Source organism: Sinohyriopsis cumingii, chromosome 6 (genome assembly GCF_028554795.1).
Source record: "Sinohyriopsis cumingii isolate HCF-2022 chromosome 6, ASM2855479v2, whole genome shotgun sequence".
NCBI classification, from domain to species: Eukaryota; Metazoa; Mollusca; class Bivalvia; order Unionida; family Unionidae; genus Sinohyriopsis; species Sinohyriopsis cumingii.
The window spans coordinates 72,739,474-72,757,070 of record NC_142966.1 but is presented as its reverse complement, the minus strand read 5'-3'; the positions used below and the strand labels follow the sequence as shown (position 1 = coordinate 72,757,070).

Below are 17,597 nucleotides of genomic sequence, written 5' to 3'. Positions count from 1 at the left end.
TATATACGGAGTTGGGTAGATCGATAAGAAGCTTGTTTAGTTCTTATGTAATTGAAGTTACGAGCCGTGCTCAATGACACACCACGATTACCGATCCAGGCAGATTCAGTGGCAGGATTCGAATGCATATCTGTTCGGTCGTGCACTCTAACCACTCTGCAAACCGCGCCTCTTGCCTCGGTATTACTAGCCTCTTACGATATCACGAGGGTGCCATTGGCCTAGTCTACATTTGGGGGTAGATCAGTGGATGGTTAGATATATTGATGGACGCTCGTGTTCGTAGGTAAGTATCTGGAATGTATACTTCGTGTGGTATCAGATGTAACTAATCTAAAATATACATAGATATTTTAAAATTGGATAAATAATATTTAATTTATTATTTCTGTCTAATGCGGATAATTCCTGATATAGTTTAGACTTTCAACTTAGTAATATCTTAGGTGATGTATTACATTTATGCAAGTTTAGAACACGTATTTCCAGTCTGTATTATATTTAACGTTTATAATTCATCACTTGGGTTTGATGAAGGGTCCCACCTAAAGCTTATGGCACGATTTAAGCTGATGGTAGACCGTAGATAGAATACCTGTATTTGAAGAGACGAACACCTGTTCATTTAACTCAAAACTGGATACCTATAGCATTATATCCAACAGCTTTGTATTACCGAGCGACTTGTATTTCAGCGAAAATAACTAGAATAGTATTATATTCAAGTGTTCCTTTTCAATTCTAATTATGAAGAAAAGAGAGAAATGCGAGGACAGAGAACTGCTTTTTATTCCTTGGCGAATCGATATCTCACTACAAAAGGGAGTACACGGGATCGACTCGAATTTCACCCAGCCTTGGGTAATTGGGTTTGAACAAAAAGGAGAGATAACACACTTGTTACATACTGAATGGAACGGAAAGGTAGTTTTCTGTCAAAAATTACCCGATACCTTACCGGTTATATGAAGCAAATATGCACAGATCGTTCCTCGCACCCAGCTTATCAAATCTGAACTGTACTGTGTGATATTGTATGATTTATGACTGCTTTTAATACATATTTGGAATTTAAATTTCGTTCGAACGAAACAGGCATGGATAGTTTGCTAGAGGAGAGAAAACCTTACAGGTCTTAAATGGAGGTAGGTAGATTTATTTTGTTTTTCATAGCTTTTTGTTATTTATGTCATCATTTTTCTTTGTTCCTATGAACATGTACCAAGAACGTAAACAACATTGATGACAGTGATAACAAAGTGTAGACACGCATGAAGAAACAACAACAACGTCATCATCATCATCAAAAACAACAACTTTAATAATAATAATAATAATAATAATAATAATAACGGCGAAGACAATGACACTTCAGATGTGATAAATGATATTTTCCATAAGATACGAATCACCATGTTCATTCCAGTTTATGTACTGCAACATGTCTAATGGAGGCAATGTTCGCTATCTTCTGTGTTGTAAAGTTTAGTGGGCGGACTGTAACTCGATAGGCGTCTAATATGACGGAGAGAATAACCATTCAGCTGTATAGCATTTGAATGCTCTCGTTTTCTTTAAAAGGATTTGTCTGAGTCTTGTCATATAGCACATGGACTTAAAATGCTAGAACGGGTACATGAGGTAAGTCATGACAGAAAGAGAGATATAGAGTTGTCAAAACCTTGTGATATACCTAGCACTGTATCGCATGGAACGGCAGTTAAACTGATCAAATATCGAACAGGTAGGTACACGAGAGATGAGCTTGAAGAGAGAGTCGTCAGCTTGTCACGTTTCTAATCACAGATTTTTGTTTTTTTAATTTAATTTGATTTTTGTTTTTTACATTGTGAGAAAAAGAGGAAGAGTGACCCGACTGTTCATGGCTTTGATTGGATGTATGCATACCACGGCTTTTGGCTATTATGGATGTAAACACTATTATATATACCACGGCTCGTGGCTATTATAGATGTATACACTATTACATATACCACGGCTCATGCTGTTGATACGGAGTTACTCACGGTTGCACTATTTGTAAATCATCGCACGAAGATAGCGATGAAAATGCGCAAGTGAATGTTGTACAACTTGATAATGGTACCGAAACAACTGTCTCTGAACGATACTAGTATCTATCAAACGATATTGAAATGGGACCGTGCACCTGTCTTACTTCGATAAGTATATTATTTACTGCAATAAGAGTCTTAAAATCTACCAATTCATATTGTGTTGGTAATTCATTTTAGATTTCATTAAGTATTTAGAGTTTCAACAATGAATGAAAGAAATAAAACTCCCACAGCAACTGCTGCTTTTAATTCATCTTCATATTACTACTACTACTACTACTACTACTACTACTGCTAAAATAGAGACAATCAGCTGAAATAATGTTGTGGTATGTCAGTAAATGTATTATTGTTAGCAGTTTATTATTGTTAGTAGATGAGTATTCTTAGTACTTTATAACTGTTAATTGTTTATTATTGTTAGTAGTTTCACACTACTTTTATAACTTGTGATGACGGTCGGTAAAACTATTTTATAGGCGATGCCATCGTGCAAATTAGCATGAATTTTATTTTCATTGTCATAGCTCAACATTCTTTTACTTCTAACAGACTGGCAAACATTTTGGAATGGCAGTTATTGAATAGATTATAATACAGTAATTGCTTCATATAAGCGGACAGCGAAAATATTCATGACATAATGATTATGATGCATATTGTCTAAACAAGGAAGGCAAGACTTCGTTTAATATTTATATTTTTATTTTTAATTAAGTTGTAATCAGTTGTTCAGATTTCTTAAATACCCTTGTTCTCCGAATCCCAGTGTTTAGACATTTTGAAGAGTTGTTTCCTAGATCTACAGTAGTTTGTATGAGAATTTAAATGACGATGTAACTCACTCATCACTCGTTTATTGTTAGATAGTGCAAGTTTAAAATACGAACTCTAGATTGACTCGAGGTTAATGATGGCTTTGCCCATGAGCAAAACTCTTAAATAAGGGAACTGAAGCTCCAACGTACAGAGACAGAATATAGGGGATTTAATCATTCTGAGATTACATTATAATTCTGAGATTAATTTAATCCCAAATTATGATTCTTGTATAGTCTTTGATGTTAAGTTTTTTTTGTGTGTGTGTGTTTGTTAAATCACTACCAGATCTGGATCTAGGACTAAGCTTTATAAATATATATTTCTTGAATAAATATTCTTAAATGGATTCAACAAGACATGTTCTAGCAACGGTTAGATATCATTACATAAATGAAAGCTGCCGATAATTTCGAAGACTGGTTGATTTTAAAATTTTGGGTGTAAAATCAACTGGCAAATATCTATATCCAAATAGGATTGCGAAGAAAAAAAAAAGACAAACAAACAAATAAAATATACGCCTCGAATGTATGCAGAGATATGAAATCAGTTCATTTGTCGGCTATTCGTATTTTGTAATATTTTTGCAGTTGGAACCACGCACGTGATGACGTTAAATCAATACTTGTTTGGCGTCTAATTGATTCTCAATCATGGTGATTCATTACATTTACGTTTTAAAAAAAAAGTTAAATAATTCAACCGACAGTAAACAATGACTAAGAGGCCGATTATAAAACTACCTTCTTCACAGCGCGGGAAATTAATACGTATTCTTAAATAGTAATGTAATAGCTATATTTATTTGTACCTGGTTGCCGTGTCAGTTTTTATTACTTCAAATAGGCTGACACATCTCGAGTCTCATATTACAATAGAGATTGTTAGAACTTTGGATATTCTACACTTATAAAGTTTTTCTACCAAACCCACGATGACCCCTTCTACCAACGAAACAGTAGAGTCTTATGTCGAGCGGTGTCGAGTTACACTTCATCCCTAGTATCACCAAGCACGGATGGCGATCATGTTACGTCCGTTCCGCGATACCCCTCAAGCAGGCATTCATAAAAAGATAAGGCGCCAAAACTATTATAAGAGGTATCTTTGAGGATGAAATTCACCTCTCAGTTGAGTGCATTTGATCCCCTCTTGAAACTTATATTCATGAGAAAAGCCAAACACTGCTTTGAGTGTGTGTCTTTCATCCCTGATTGTATGATTCAAGCGGAAACTCGTCCCCGCCTTAAACTAGAGAAAAACAATATCATCGTTTCATATCGCAAGAGAGAGAGAGAGAGAGAGAGAAATTCAGCAGAATGCTTTCATTCCCTTTTCGTTGCTATCTCAATCTTTCACTTGTTTTCTTTGTTGCTTTTCTGTGTTTGCTTTTGTTTTATTTGTCTCAGGATGTTTTTATCTACAGTATCTATCAGGGAATGGATGGGTGGGTGAATGGATGGATGGGTGTACAGATAGACGGATGTATGTATGGGTGTGCAGACAGATGGGTGAATGGGTGCGTGTACAGATGGATGGATGATTGGATGTATGGATGAGTATAACGATTGTTGTTTTGCTTGCTACATTGATATTTGAGCATGTTATTGTTACTAATAGTGTTGCTTACATATTACATTGGTAGCTTTACATATTATATACGTAGCTTTACATATTACATACGTAGCTTTACATATTACATACGTAACTTTACATATTACATACGTAGCTTTACATATTACATACGTAGCTTTACATATTACATACGTAACTTTATATATTACATACGTAGCTTTACATATTACATACGTAGCTTTACATATTACATACGTAACTTTACATATTACATACGTAACTTTACATATTACATATTACTTTACATAGTACATACCTAACTTTATATATTACATACGTAACTTTACATATTACATACGTAACTTTACATATTACATACGTAGCTTTACATATTACATATTACTTTACATAGTACATGCCTAACTTTATATATTACATACGTAACTTTACATATTACATACGTAACTTTACATATTACATACGTAGCTTTACATATTACATACGTAGCTTTACATATTACATACGTAACTTTATATATTACATACGTAGCTTTACATATTACATACGTAACTTTACATATTACATACGTAACTTTACATATTACATACGTAACTTTACATATTACATATTACTTTACATAGTACATACCTAACTTTATATATTACATACGTAACTTTACATATTACATACGTAACTTTACATATTACATACGTAGCTTTACATATTACATACGTAGCTTTACATATTACATACATAACTTTACATATTACATACGTAGCTTTACATATTACATACATAACTTTACATATTACATACGTAACTTTATATATTACATACGTAGCTTTACATATTACATACGTAACTTTACATATTACATATGTAGCTTTACATATTACATACGTAGCTTTACATATTACATACGTAACTTTACATATTACATATTACTTTACATAGTACATACCTAACTTTATATATTACATACGTAACTTTACATATTACATACGTAACTTTACATATTACATACGTAGCTTTACATATTACATACATAACTTTACATATTACATACGTAACTTTACATATTACATATTACTTTACATAGTACATACCTAACTTTATATATTACATACGTAACTTTACATATTACATACGTAACTTTACATATTACATACGTAGCTTTACATATTACATACATAACTTTACATATTACATACGTAGCTTTACATATTACATACATAACTTTACATATTACATACGTAACTTTACATATTACATACGTAACTTTACATATTACATACGTAGCTTTACATATTACATACGTAACTTTACATATTACATACGTAACTTTACATATTACATACGTAACTTTACATATTACATATGCAGCTTATGGTCATAAACGAGAAAAGTATGTTACGCTGCCTAAAGTACCAGAGAAAAGGCCGTTACATGGCTCAAAACCCCAGAGAAAAAGCCGTTACTTTGCCCCAGATCGCAGTGAAAATGTCGCTACATCCCAGAGAAAAGTCAGTTACAGTGCCCAAACTCCCAAATAAATGTCAGCTATAATGCCCAAAATCCCAGAGAAAAGGCCGTTGCGATGACCGATTTCCAAGAAGGCCGTTACAATGCCCGAATTCCCAATAGGCCGCTACGATGATCGAGACTGCCATAGTAACTGCATTTGTCAAAATGTGTATTTAAAGATGCATGTAGGAGACATCCCAATTAATATATTTTTATTTTGTTGAAAAATCAATGTTTATTTTGAATACATGAATAATACTTTACCATTTAGAAGTTACTTAACAACCTTTAAATGCTAGGTTGTCTTGACAATGTGAACCTTGCACATATATGGTAGTTGGTCCGCCATGGTCATCCATTTTAGACAGTTGTATACATTTGGTCATTCAAGAGTCAGAGTCTTGTGACTATCAAGCACCTTCATATATTTGTAATGACCATACTCAAGGTTTGGCTTTTGGCAAAGATGGACAGTTTGGTGCATAAATCAAATAAATCTAACATTTCACAATTTATTTTTCAAAACAAGACCTCAGTTACTGTGGAAGTCCATTTTTTTATTAAGAGGAAGCTCATTTATGAGTTAGATCAGATTTAGTGCGTGTATGTGGGATTTAGATTTTTTAACGTAGCTTTTAACAATTTTTCAGTCATATCGCTACGATGTCTGCAGTGTGGCAGTTTATAGTGATGTCTAGCAATGTGGCATCATGCCGCAGACATGTAGCATGATGTCCCAGCCAGTCACATTATCTGGATACCAGGCAAACCAGTTCTAACACTAACCTCTTAATGCTGAGCACCAAGCGAGGCATCTGTTAGTACCATTTTTATGTCTTTGGTATGACTCGGCCGGAGATCGAACCCACGACCTCTTGCATCCGAGGCGGAAGCTCTAACCATTAGGCCACCGGAGCGGTCAGTTCAGATTTGACTTGTCACATTTTCCCCGACTGGTTGTGTTGTTGTATCAAAAAGTAAGTTTTGGACCATATTTGCATGTATTGTTTTATATCTATAGACTTGAATGTCATAGTTGGCATACAAAATCATATTGAATGAAATCATTTCTCTTTCTAACTAAAATGTGCCCTGACATTGTTATTTTGCACCAAAATGAGATCACAAACAATTATTTAATTTTTTTTTCTCAATTTTTGAAGTCATGTTATATTTCATAGCAGCTACAGTTTGTTCTGATTACACTCTTTATTATGCCATTCAAAACATAGTGCTGACAACGCTCACATCCTATTTCATGTACATCTCGGGTTGCGAAAATTAATCCGTTATTCATTATATTTTTTCTGCCTCTATTCATGGGAGTCCTATTTAAAGGAAAATATGGGTTTGTTAATTGCCAACTATAGGGTTGCACATCATAAATACCAATTGGAAGTGAAAAACCTGCAGATTGCTTCGAGTTACAATAAAATGCGTATGATATGCGGCCGTTGTGGTGCAATACTGCCTATGTTTGCGTCGATAACAAATTGGTTCCAATAGAAAAAGCCCCCCTCCCCCCCCCCACACACACACATTTAGTGTCATTCTAAGGTTCAGAGGCATCGCGCTTGTTTAAGCCAAACCGATTATGTGACCTCGTTTGGAGTTTGTTTGACTATGATTTTTAACTAGCAATTATGAAATGGTTCGGAGTCTCAAACACACATGAACGCTCAACGGTCGCTATCACACGCACACATACCAATATATGGATCTTATCATCGACATGGACTAAAGAAATGAAATCAATCAAGCATTTATCCGTGATTTGTGACCAAATTAAACGTTCTTGTATTCCTAGATATGCTTTATTAAAACTCACATGGCGTGTGCCGGTGTCAGTATTATTCTGTCATGTGCCGTTGTCAATACGATTGGATACAAATTCCATGTTGTTCATCCTGACATAGCATGCAAACCACTAATTTTGATGTAATGCACTGTTAATATCAACCCTGAAATTCGATCTGTTTACCAGTCTTAATGTAGGCTTGTTGGGTGATTGTAATGTATATCAACAATTATTAGAACCCTCATTGATTCTTTGAGGGCTACAATTACAATCCTACGAGCTTGTGGCTTCACGCATGCCTGATAGATGGAGAGGTCATCTCGGACAACCGGAAACACTATACCGGAAGTTGGTGTACTGTGACATTTCAGACTTGCATTATGGCGTGTTGGGTTACAGTAATGGCGTGGTGTCAACAGATGAAATTTAGATACTGTTACTTTAATTACCGCTTTTGCATAGCAACCAGAAGAGAATATATCTGTCTCGTTTCAAGCTTTGGTTAATTGTGTGATTCCTATATTCCCGTTTTAGCTGTTTCTGTTTTAATAAATTATGATTAAGTTGAAACTTAATACAGGTTTAAGTAAAACCGTTACTATTTTATTATATTTTACTAAAGATAGATATGGTCAGACACCATCACATGTTTCAGCTGTGAATCAAATTAAAATGGAAAATAATTATAAGTTTGACTTTATTTTAGGTTTCGCTGCCTCGGTTTCAGAAAATAATTACTTAAGATAGATGTATTAGATATGTGCTTTTATTTATTTATTTATTTATTTATTTATTTATTTATCCAGGACTATGCAGAAAGTACTATGAACGAACTTCTAGGTCTCTATGGATACGAAAAGGTTAACAGCACAGACACACAAAATCTCAATCTAGACAAGTATACCGGAAAGAGAGCCGACGGAAGTGATGTCAGTGCTGATGACGCACCGCCTGATGACGACGCCAGCATTTGTAGCGGAGAAAGTTCTGCTGAACGGTTTTTGAATAGACACAGGCCGAGAAGTAAGATTTTAAATCCATAGAACTGCTTCAATATTTTCTTTGTCCGATCTAAATAACGGAAAATATTCTGCCTGCCAATTTGCAATATATTCTTTAAATCTGGTGTTTTCTGTTTTATACAGTCCCCTAGTGGTTACTGCATGACTTAAAAGTATATTTTGACGATTTTCTGAAATTTGAATGAAAAGTGTTGATGATGTAAATTCTATCCACTTGTCCTGTTCAAATACGTAACTGTCTTAATGTTAAAGAGAAAGTAAAAAAAAATCTGAACAATCTTAACAAAAGACAACAAGAATTGGGGCTATAGACAGCAGTATAATGCGAGCTCTGCCAAACCAGCCACATAAATATTTACCGAAACGCGTGTTATATTCCAGAAAATGTCTTTTTTCAAAATTCAGTTATTGCTTTTATTAATTGCGAAATTGCTCATGTATACTGTCAGGCAAAACAACATAACACAAGTCTACCTTGTAATCGGGTGATTTTTTTCCACAGGAAAACTACGTAACTATAGGCACAATATCCTCTATCTTTATTGATTTAATTTTTCATCTTTCTCTGAACAATCGTTATGCATTTCAACAGAAATCAAGACACTGAATATTTTGTAATATTTCATATTTGTCTGCAAAGTGGTGTCATGTTTCCGTTAGAATGAAAATAGACTTCGTTCTTATTACATTATCGCCCATATTCGTAAATCATAATTTCTCAAGTATTGACATTTCGCCCATTTTTAAAGATCATTTGATAGTCGCTTGGATTCGGAATTAGCTGAGATGGCTGGGTTCTTATGCAATTCATGTATTGCTTGACGTAACGTGAAACACTTGTAGTTCCGGGGCTCCTGGTAGCTTCAACACGAACCACATGTGTGGCATTTTTGAAAACCAAAAATATCTTTCCTCGATAAAACAACTGCAGAAAACAGGAAAGCTGTTATTTGATCCGCCTTTTCTCGGTACATTCAGATGCTGTCTGCAACTGAATAGCCGTCCGCCATCTTGAATATTCTTCTTTCGCGGCCATAATAGGTTACGTGATAGCGCTCACGGAGAATTAGGACCCCACGGATACTGAACTTTAACTCTCGTATTTCCTGATTATGTACTGTGCATCCAGCGGACGTCAAGCTAGATTAATGTTTGATGTTTTCATTACATGTATTGGCCGGAGTGGAAGAAATTCGATCCTGGCAACTACTAGATCAGTGCGAATTCCTTTTCCGTTGTGAAATATTAGATTTCGGAATAAAAAAAGGTTTCAGATAAAGCATTACTCATATAGACCTTAGAATACTTATGATAATTTAGGAACATTTCTTGGCTAAATATCAATTTAAAAAAGTAGAATCGCATAACCATTCTATTTTCACAAGCATGCTATATCAATTGGTTTTATATTAAATGGTTCCACACAATCGTATTGGTTTCCTCGAGTATGATATTTTGTCAGATTTGTATTGTCTAAATTTGTGCTTTATTGACAACATCAGATAGAAAAGAAAACAGAAACATTTTCTCGTGCGGATAAAATACATTTTCGAGTAATAGTATATTGATTATAACTATTAGACTAACCCACGGAATAGACAACAAATACCAGAATACCAGTATACGGTGTTACCAGTTTGAAATTTTCCCGTCCTAATGATTTCCTATGAAAACAATCAATCGATTAATCAATTAATCAATTCTCCTTAACATACTTACACACACACATGCACACACACACACACACACACACACACACACACACACACACACACACACACATATATATATATATATATATATAGAGAGAGAGAGAGAGAGAGAGAGAGAGAGAGAGAGAGAGAGAGAGAGATAGGCAGTAGCAATTTGCATCGATGAGTTCTGAAAGTATTCAAGAAGGTTAAGATATATATGAGATTAATACCGGCGAGGAAGGGATAAATGGAACATCAATAATTAAGAAATACGTGCTACCGTGTAAAATGAACGTGGTACATAAATATATAAAGGAATAAAAAGGAAATAAATACTTTTTTGTTATAGCAGGGATCCATTAAAAATAATGACTTTGTGTTCAAAATGGCGACTTATAGGTACAACATTTGGTAGGAGCTGGTCTGGGCATCCGTTACGAATAAACTTAAAACTGAAATACCGATAAGCAGGGCACATCATAACGAATGTTAGGAAGCGCCATTGTAATCTCAAAAGCACCAGTCACATATACAAAACTTTAGTGTGCTTAAGCAAATTCTTCAAATATGCACGTCTAATATTCACGACGTTACAATTTTAATTTGTGCTAAATTGTCCTAAGTTACTAGGTGCCATTAGGTTCTCTTTGTAATGATAAATTTTCCCAATTCAAGGGAGATAATAATTACTGTCAACTGTAAGTATAAACGCTAAAAAAGCTGCGCCCGTTCAATCTGAAATCCATTAATAAAATACAATAAGAAAAGAAGAAAAAAAAAAAGAAAGAACAGAAAAGAAAGAAAAAATTGTTTGGATGAATTTTAGAACACTTTCGACACTTTGTAGCAATGCTGAATTTAAAAGCGATCTTCAGAACGATGCAAAGTAAGCATACCTGATTAGCGAAATAATCTCTCACGAATTTCAATCACAGTAATGTTAAACGATTTTGATATTTAAATGCTTTGAGTTTACTGCGATAATAAAAATGTTCGACACAACTGTGACTTAAATTAATCGCCAAATGATATTGTTCCCCCATGTCTTCCATTAAGGGATGGTGGTGCGTAATATTGAATTCGTATTGTTTGGTCCACACAGTGCAATTAACACCAAAGGAAGTTCGATCGGTACTGTAGCCATATTCTGAGTTCGTGCACCGTAAGGTAAAGGTCATGCCCTCAAAAATATAAATCCCATATATCTGGGTGGATTTATTTTTAAAAATGTACACTAGTGTTCAGATATAATCACCGAAATTGATCATTCTGTAGTATTCAAGGTCAGACGGTCAAATACTCCGGATTAGAGATCTCAGGGTTTAAGGTTTTCTAAATTTTGGCAGAATTTACGTCAGTAGTAAGATATACACTTCTTGATTGTTATTCTGTATAAATTAGGGTGGCCACATCCTTGTATTTATTCTTCGATAATTGGGATTTTCAACGAAATTGTGGACACCCAGTGCATCTGGCAATTTTGTGGAATTTGTTGTAGTAATGTTTTTTTACGTACCGCGAAGTATTAGCGATTTTGTTGTTGTTGTATTGTGGGTTTTGTGGAATTTTATGAACAGTATCTGGATCTTCTGTGCAGTTTATATGATCACTCTAGTCAAGTTTTGTATGTACAAAATTTCGAAGCATACTGAAGATATGATTTTATTCCCCTGTTGATAATTAACCAACAGTTTAAGAAAATTATTTGTGTTGTACACACATGTGGATCTTCAACAACTGAATTTTACAATAGGCCATTTTTGTGAGAAATATAATACGAGGAGAAATACTGAGAAATGAGGTAACCATCAAAGTTGTCCTAGTGCCAAGTCAGAGTAATAGCAACATCTCTCTCTCTCTCTCTCTCTCTCTCTCTCACACACACACACACACACATCACCTTGATTTATTTTCCAAATTGAACGTTTTTGTGCTACTTCAATTATGAATATAAGCGGAGAGAGAGAGAGAGAGAGAGAGAGATGTGATCTTGCACCCGGAAGTATTTTTCAGCAAAATCCAAACTAAGATAAACGTAAATTTAACTTGCCGGCTTTGTGTACGAGATCCAATGTAGTCGGAAGACAGGTTATTACCATACATATCCCAATAGGTATAGACCAACTCAAAGGTACCAACGAATTAGTACTGTGCGGGCAGTCGAGGTCATGCAAAATATACTACTAGATTTATCGGCGCTGTGAGGATGGGAATCGACCAACTACAATATTAGCAGTTTGTGATACAAAAGGTAGAAAACCTTTTGAAGAAAACACACGAGGAAATTTTACTCGTGGAAAGTTAATAAGGGATTCTTTCCTTGCACTAGACGATTTCATGAAATATTTATAAAATGCTGCCTGGAGCGGGGTCATGGGTGTGTATATTTAGAAGCATACACGCATCTGGCTAGGTGTGTATGCATATATGCCGAGGTGTAGAATTTCAATGGGCTCACCATATTGGAGATGAAATGCTATCCTTATACAACATTTAAACTTTGGCAGGTAAAGAAGAGCCGTAGCTCAGTCGTCTGCAGGTTACTGGAATTTATTCTCATGATTTGCAGGCAAGATGTATGTCATTATGTCATATATTATTTCATGTTTTGTTTATATACGTATTATCGTTTACTAAATTGCTTTACTGCTGTTTATATCTGTTTGCGTGGAGATGTATATGTTATTCTATTATAACGTATATTCTATAGTTACTAAGACATACTCTATATGCTCCTCATCTATTCTATATGATATATACCAACCACGGTGTGCGAATTTCTGCTCTAAAACTAATCCATTATGTTCTTCGTTGTTTGTGCAGAATAATGGTAATCTAGATGCAGTGTCTTCCAATACATTGTATTGGATTGGTTGGTTGTTTATTTGCATATTTATTTTGTTTCAGGCCTCAGTAATGGTGAGACTGTTTTAGCAGCTCAGCATCGTAGTTTGGTTTCTGCCCTCTGCAAAAGTAGGGACGGTAGGTATTATATAGGTGTTGTAGCATGTTTAATCATAATACGCTTATAGACCGCTCCGGTGGCCTACGTTGTTAGAGTGGGTTCGAACCTCGGCCGAGTCATACCAAAGACTTATTAAAATGGCATTAGCAGCTGCCTCGCTTGGCGCTCAGCATTCAGATGTCAGAGTTAGGACTGGTCGGCCTGGTGTCAGGATAATGTGACTGGGTGGAACATAATGCTACATGCCTACAGCATGATGCCACAGTGCTAGACATCACTATGAACTGCCACACTGCCAACATCGTAGCGTATAAATGGAAAATTGTTAAAGCTACGTTAAAAATCAAAATCACACACACACACACACACACACACACACACACACACTTCGACATTTTTGGCACTTCACAACCTTCAAATAATTGTTTACCTGCATAATGCCTAAAATAGGTTTAACCTTGGAAGGTAGCAAGAATGTTATAACAAAAGTGGATATACATCCATGTCAACTAATGTACTTAATTTTTTATGCTTGCCCCATACTTTTTCGACTCTGCTCAGATATATTCACGCATTTCATGTAAAATAGACATAACGTTTGTCTATCCTATGACATCTCCCTAAACAAATACACGGTTCCATGCAGATCTGTATGGAACATCGTATTGAAAATAATGAAATTCACATCAATACACATGTCAATCTGTATATAATAGCGGCCTTCGTCACAGGGACGTCATTTCAACTTTTTTCGGGGGGGGGGGGCAAAACTTGACGAGCTTGTTAATTTTCTTATATAGGCAACAGCAATTTTACATTTTACAGCACATGCAAATGGGGAGGGGACAAATACCCCCCCCCCCCATGACGTTCATGCTTCGTCATTGCGGAGATTTGACATCATTCTCAATGAAATCTAGATCTGCCTTTGAAAAATATATTTGATTGGCACAGTTACGAGGTCATGTTTTGTTAACCTTCTAACTCACCAATCAAATTACAGCGTTCATATGTCTGAAAGTAAAATCATATCCTTACTTCAAATAACTGTCCCTATTACGAGAGTTAACACTTTATATGATACTCGATTAAAAATAAGTGGACGGGAAATTCAACAGTTATCAGAACATGAACTTCGAATAAGTATATCTGTTATAATCAGACCAGTACACATGTCATCGCATTCTCTATTTTCCATTTTTCTTTCTATCCCATTACTGGAGGAACGGTACAATAAATATTACATTTTATTGCTTAACTTCAAAATGCCGTTAACAACATATGCCGCTAGCATGCAAATCATTACGTTTATACAGATTATATCCTTACCTAATCACCTGCAATTTTAAAAAAATACAAACCTTTAGTTTTAGGACAGTATAAGGTCTTTAAAACGTCCATTTTTTCCAAGAGAAATTTGACTATTTTTATCTGCGGACTCACAGATATATAAGAACTCATAGTTGTTCTTCTTCGTGTTATGGATAATGAGGTCGATTTCACCAATTGTAACAGTCGACTTTATTCTCTATTGTGCCGATTATTCGCTGCCAATTTTGTCTGCTCGTCGTGTCAGAGATATCACGAACAACGGCCTCCGCAACGACGTTTGTTCAAAGGATTGCTGAGCATAATTAGTGTACCCTCACCTTTTTAAGGTGTTATTAAAGTTTTTATAGGTTCTGCAGAGATAGTGAGTTATTATTAATACTGAAATAATGGGAAATGCTAATGATGCAGAGAAACGTTTTGTACAGACAGAACTGAAAACAATCTCAATGTCGTATTCCCTTTGTTTTCGAGTTGTTAAAATTGGAATGTATCGGGCATTTGATGTAACATGTTAAAGAAACGCATTCTGTTGGGGGAACGACGAGTATGTAACCTCTTGTTTGCAAGGGAGACGAGGATATTCCCAATAGATTTCTCAGTCTAGAAAAAAAAACTTTCTATTTTTTTTGAATAAGTGTTATTTCTCTTAGCCCAGGGGTGGGCAAACTACGGCCCGCAAGCCGCATATGGCCCGCCAAGGGCTTTCATACGGCCCGATAAGGGTTTCCATGCGGCATAGGAACAGGTCATCATTCGCACTGACTCTATTTATGTTTATCAAATAAATGTGCTTCTTTTGAAGTTTAAGTTTAAGTTTTCAAATATTAACAACATATTAACAACTGAAAATTAATTAGATGTTATTTAGAAAAACATTTTGTTTTTGCTATTTCAAATATTAATTATTTTACTTAATGAACTATGCGGCCCGCGACAAGGTGTAAATTTGTGTATGGGGCACTTGCACTGGAAAGTTTGCCCACCTCTGTCTTAGCCGAAGGTGGTTGGGAGGTTTCCACTTGGATTGTGCTGTTGTGGACAATCACACCAAAATGAAACCCTTTGCACTTGAAGATGGTATAACTGATGACGCAAATGGCTGAATAATATACATAAACATACAGTGCCAAATTTGTATGCAATCACTGGGCTACGTTGCGCCAAAAATATTGCTTTTCCAAAACCTTCGAGGAGTTATCCAAGAGACGGAAACATGATAGTCAAATCAAGTTATTTTTTAGTAGAAAGGAACGAATGTTATTGTTAAGTTTTTTTGTTGTTGTTATATTTAGACATTTTGTTTGACTTTATTCTTCATTAACGGTGTCATATGTACGCTTTCCACTTAATGTTACTTTATTTCATATTCCTGTAGTTTGGTGGTATTGGTAGTGGGGTTACACCAACGCGTTTGTCATAAAGAATTCAGGCCTAATTGTATGGTTACACCAACGCTTTAGCCATGTAGAATTCGGGCCTAATTATATTCAGTGTCTAAATTACGTATGCGATATCAAAACCTATCCATAAAGAAATCAACATAAAATGCAGCCAGTATTTTTTTATACGTAAACACATGTATTCAGTATCTAAATTAAGTATGTGGTATCTAAACCTATCCGTAAACAAATCAACATAAAATGCAACCAGTATTTTTGACTTAAACACAAACGAATTGCTTTTTTTGTTTACATCGTCTTCAATTTAGATGTCATATGCACTTGAAATCTCTGAAGTCCAGAAGCCGTTATTAGTTCCTTTATATATATATATATATATATATATATATATATATATATATATATATATATATATATATATATATATATATATATATATATATATTGATCTTAATAAGTCATCAAAACAATGTAAAAGCACCAAGTGTTTGGAACTATTTTGTTAGACTCTTAACATGCATACGTGATCACCGAGCTGGTCGGAAATCGCCAGAGAGCAAAAGCCACACAGAACGGCAGTGGTCCTGAGTGAGAGTGGTCATTGGACCATGGGATTATCTTTATTGTGACAAATGATCGTCAGTCGCCGTACTCATCTGAGACGTGCATCACCAAACCAACATTTAAAGAAGAAGGGGAAAAAAGTTTCTATTTTGCACCAAAGTCAAATTTTCCCACGTACCAGCGATTTATTAAATCATCTTTGTTTACATAATAAATGACAAACACGAAATTTAAATGCAAGGACTGGTTGTTGTTTTTTTCTTCGTTTTTTTTCCGTCTGGGATTGTAATTCACCTGACACCGTGCTGATGTGTATACAACCCGTCGCTTTCCTCCTAGTATTTTCGTATTGTTTACATGTCAGAACTCCGGTTACATAATCTGTCCTTGTTATACCTGTCAAAATTCACACCTGAGATGTCACACCTGTCGGCGGGTTCAGTTACCTTTGTGTATGACACCTTTTCATTATAACTGAGGAAAGGACCAGTTTTCAAAAGTTCTAAAAATTTCTTGAAATTCCATTCCTAATATCTTCTATTTCTAAAATATAATAAGCGATCAAGATACTCGATTCTTACGTAACCTTACGCCAACTCGGCTTAAAATGAGCGGAAATCTACTGTTTAAATGTCACAACAGTGACTGCTCAGTTTAGAACATTGACTTCCTCGCAATAGTGCATTGTAATTTTTTTTTACAGATTTATTACAGAAGCTGTTCTCACATAGATGAACTGTTTTACAACTTGTAAACGAATTCAGGCGTATAGTATACACCCTAGTGAAAGAACTATATAGCAGTATCGTAATGTATGCATACA

General features: G+C 35.0%; 1 protein-coding gene across 6 annotated transcripts in view; it reads left to right on the top strand.

Moving 5' to 3' along the window:
- The window catches only part of LOC149797199 (uncharacterized), a 92,231-nt gene that overhangs the window by 65,931 nt on the left and 8,703 nt on the right, over window positions 1-17,597 (top strand). For 2 of the 6 annotated variants that reach the window (XM_089961874.1, XM_089961880.1), the window contains exons 2-3: window positions 8,604-8,820; window positions 13,421-13,495. In XM_089961874.1, the coding sequence (XP_089818000.1) occupies window positions 8,604-8,820; window positions 13,421-13,495 (292 nt within the window). The other 4 variants (XM_089961877.1, XM_089961876.1, XM_089961879.1 and 1 more) reach the window with 4 other exon arrangements.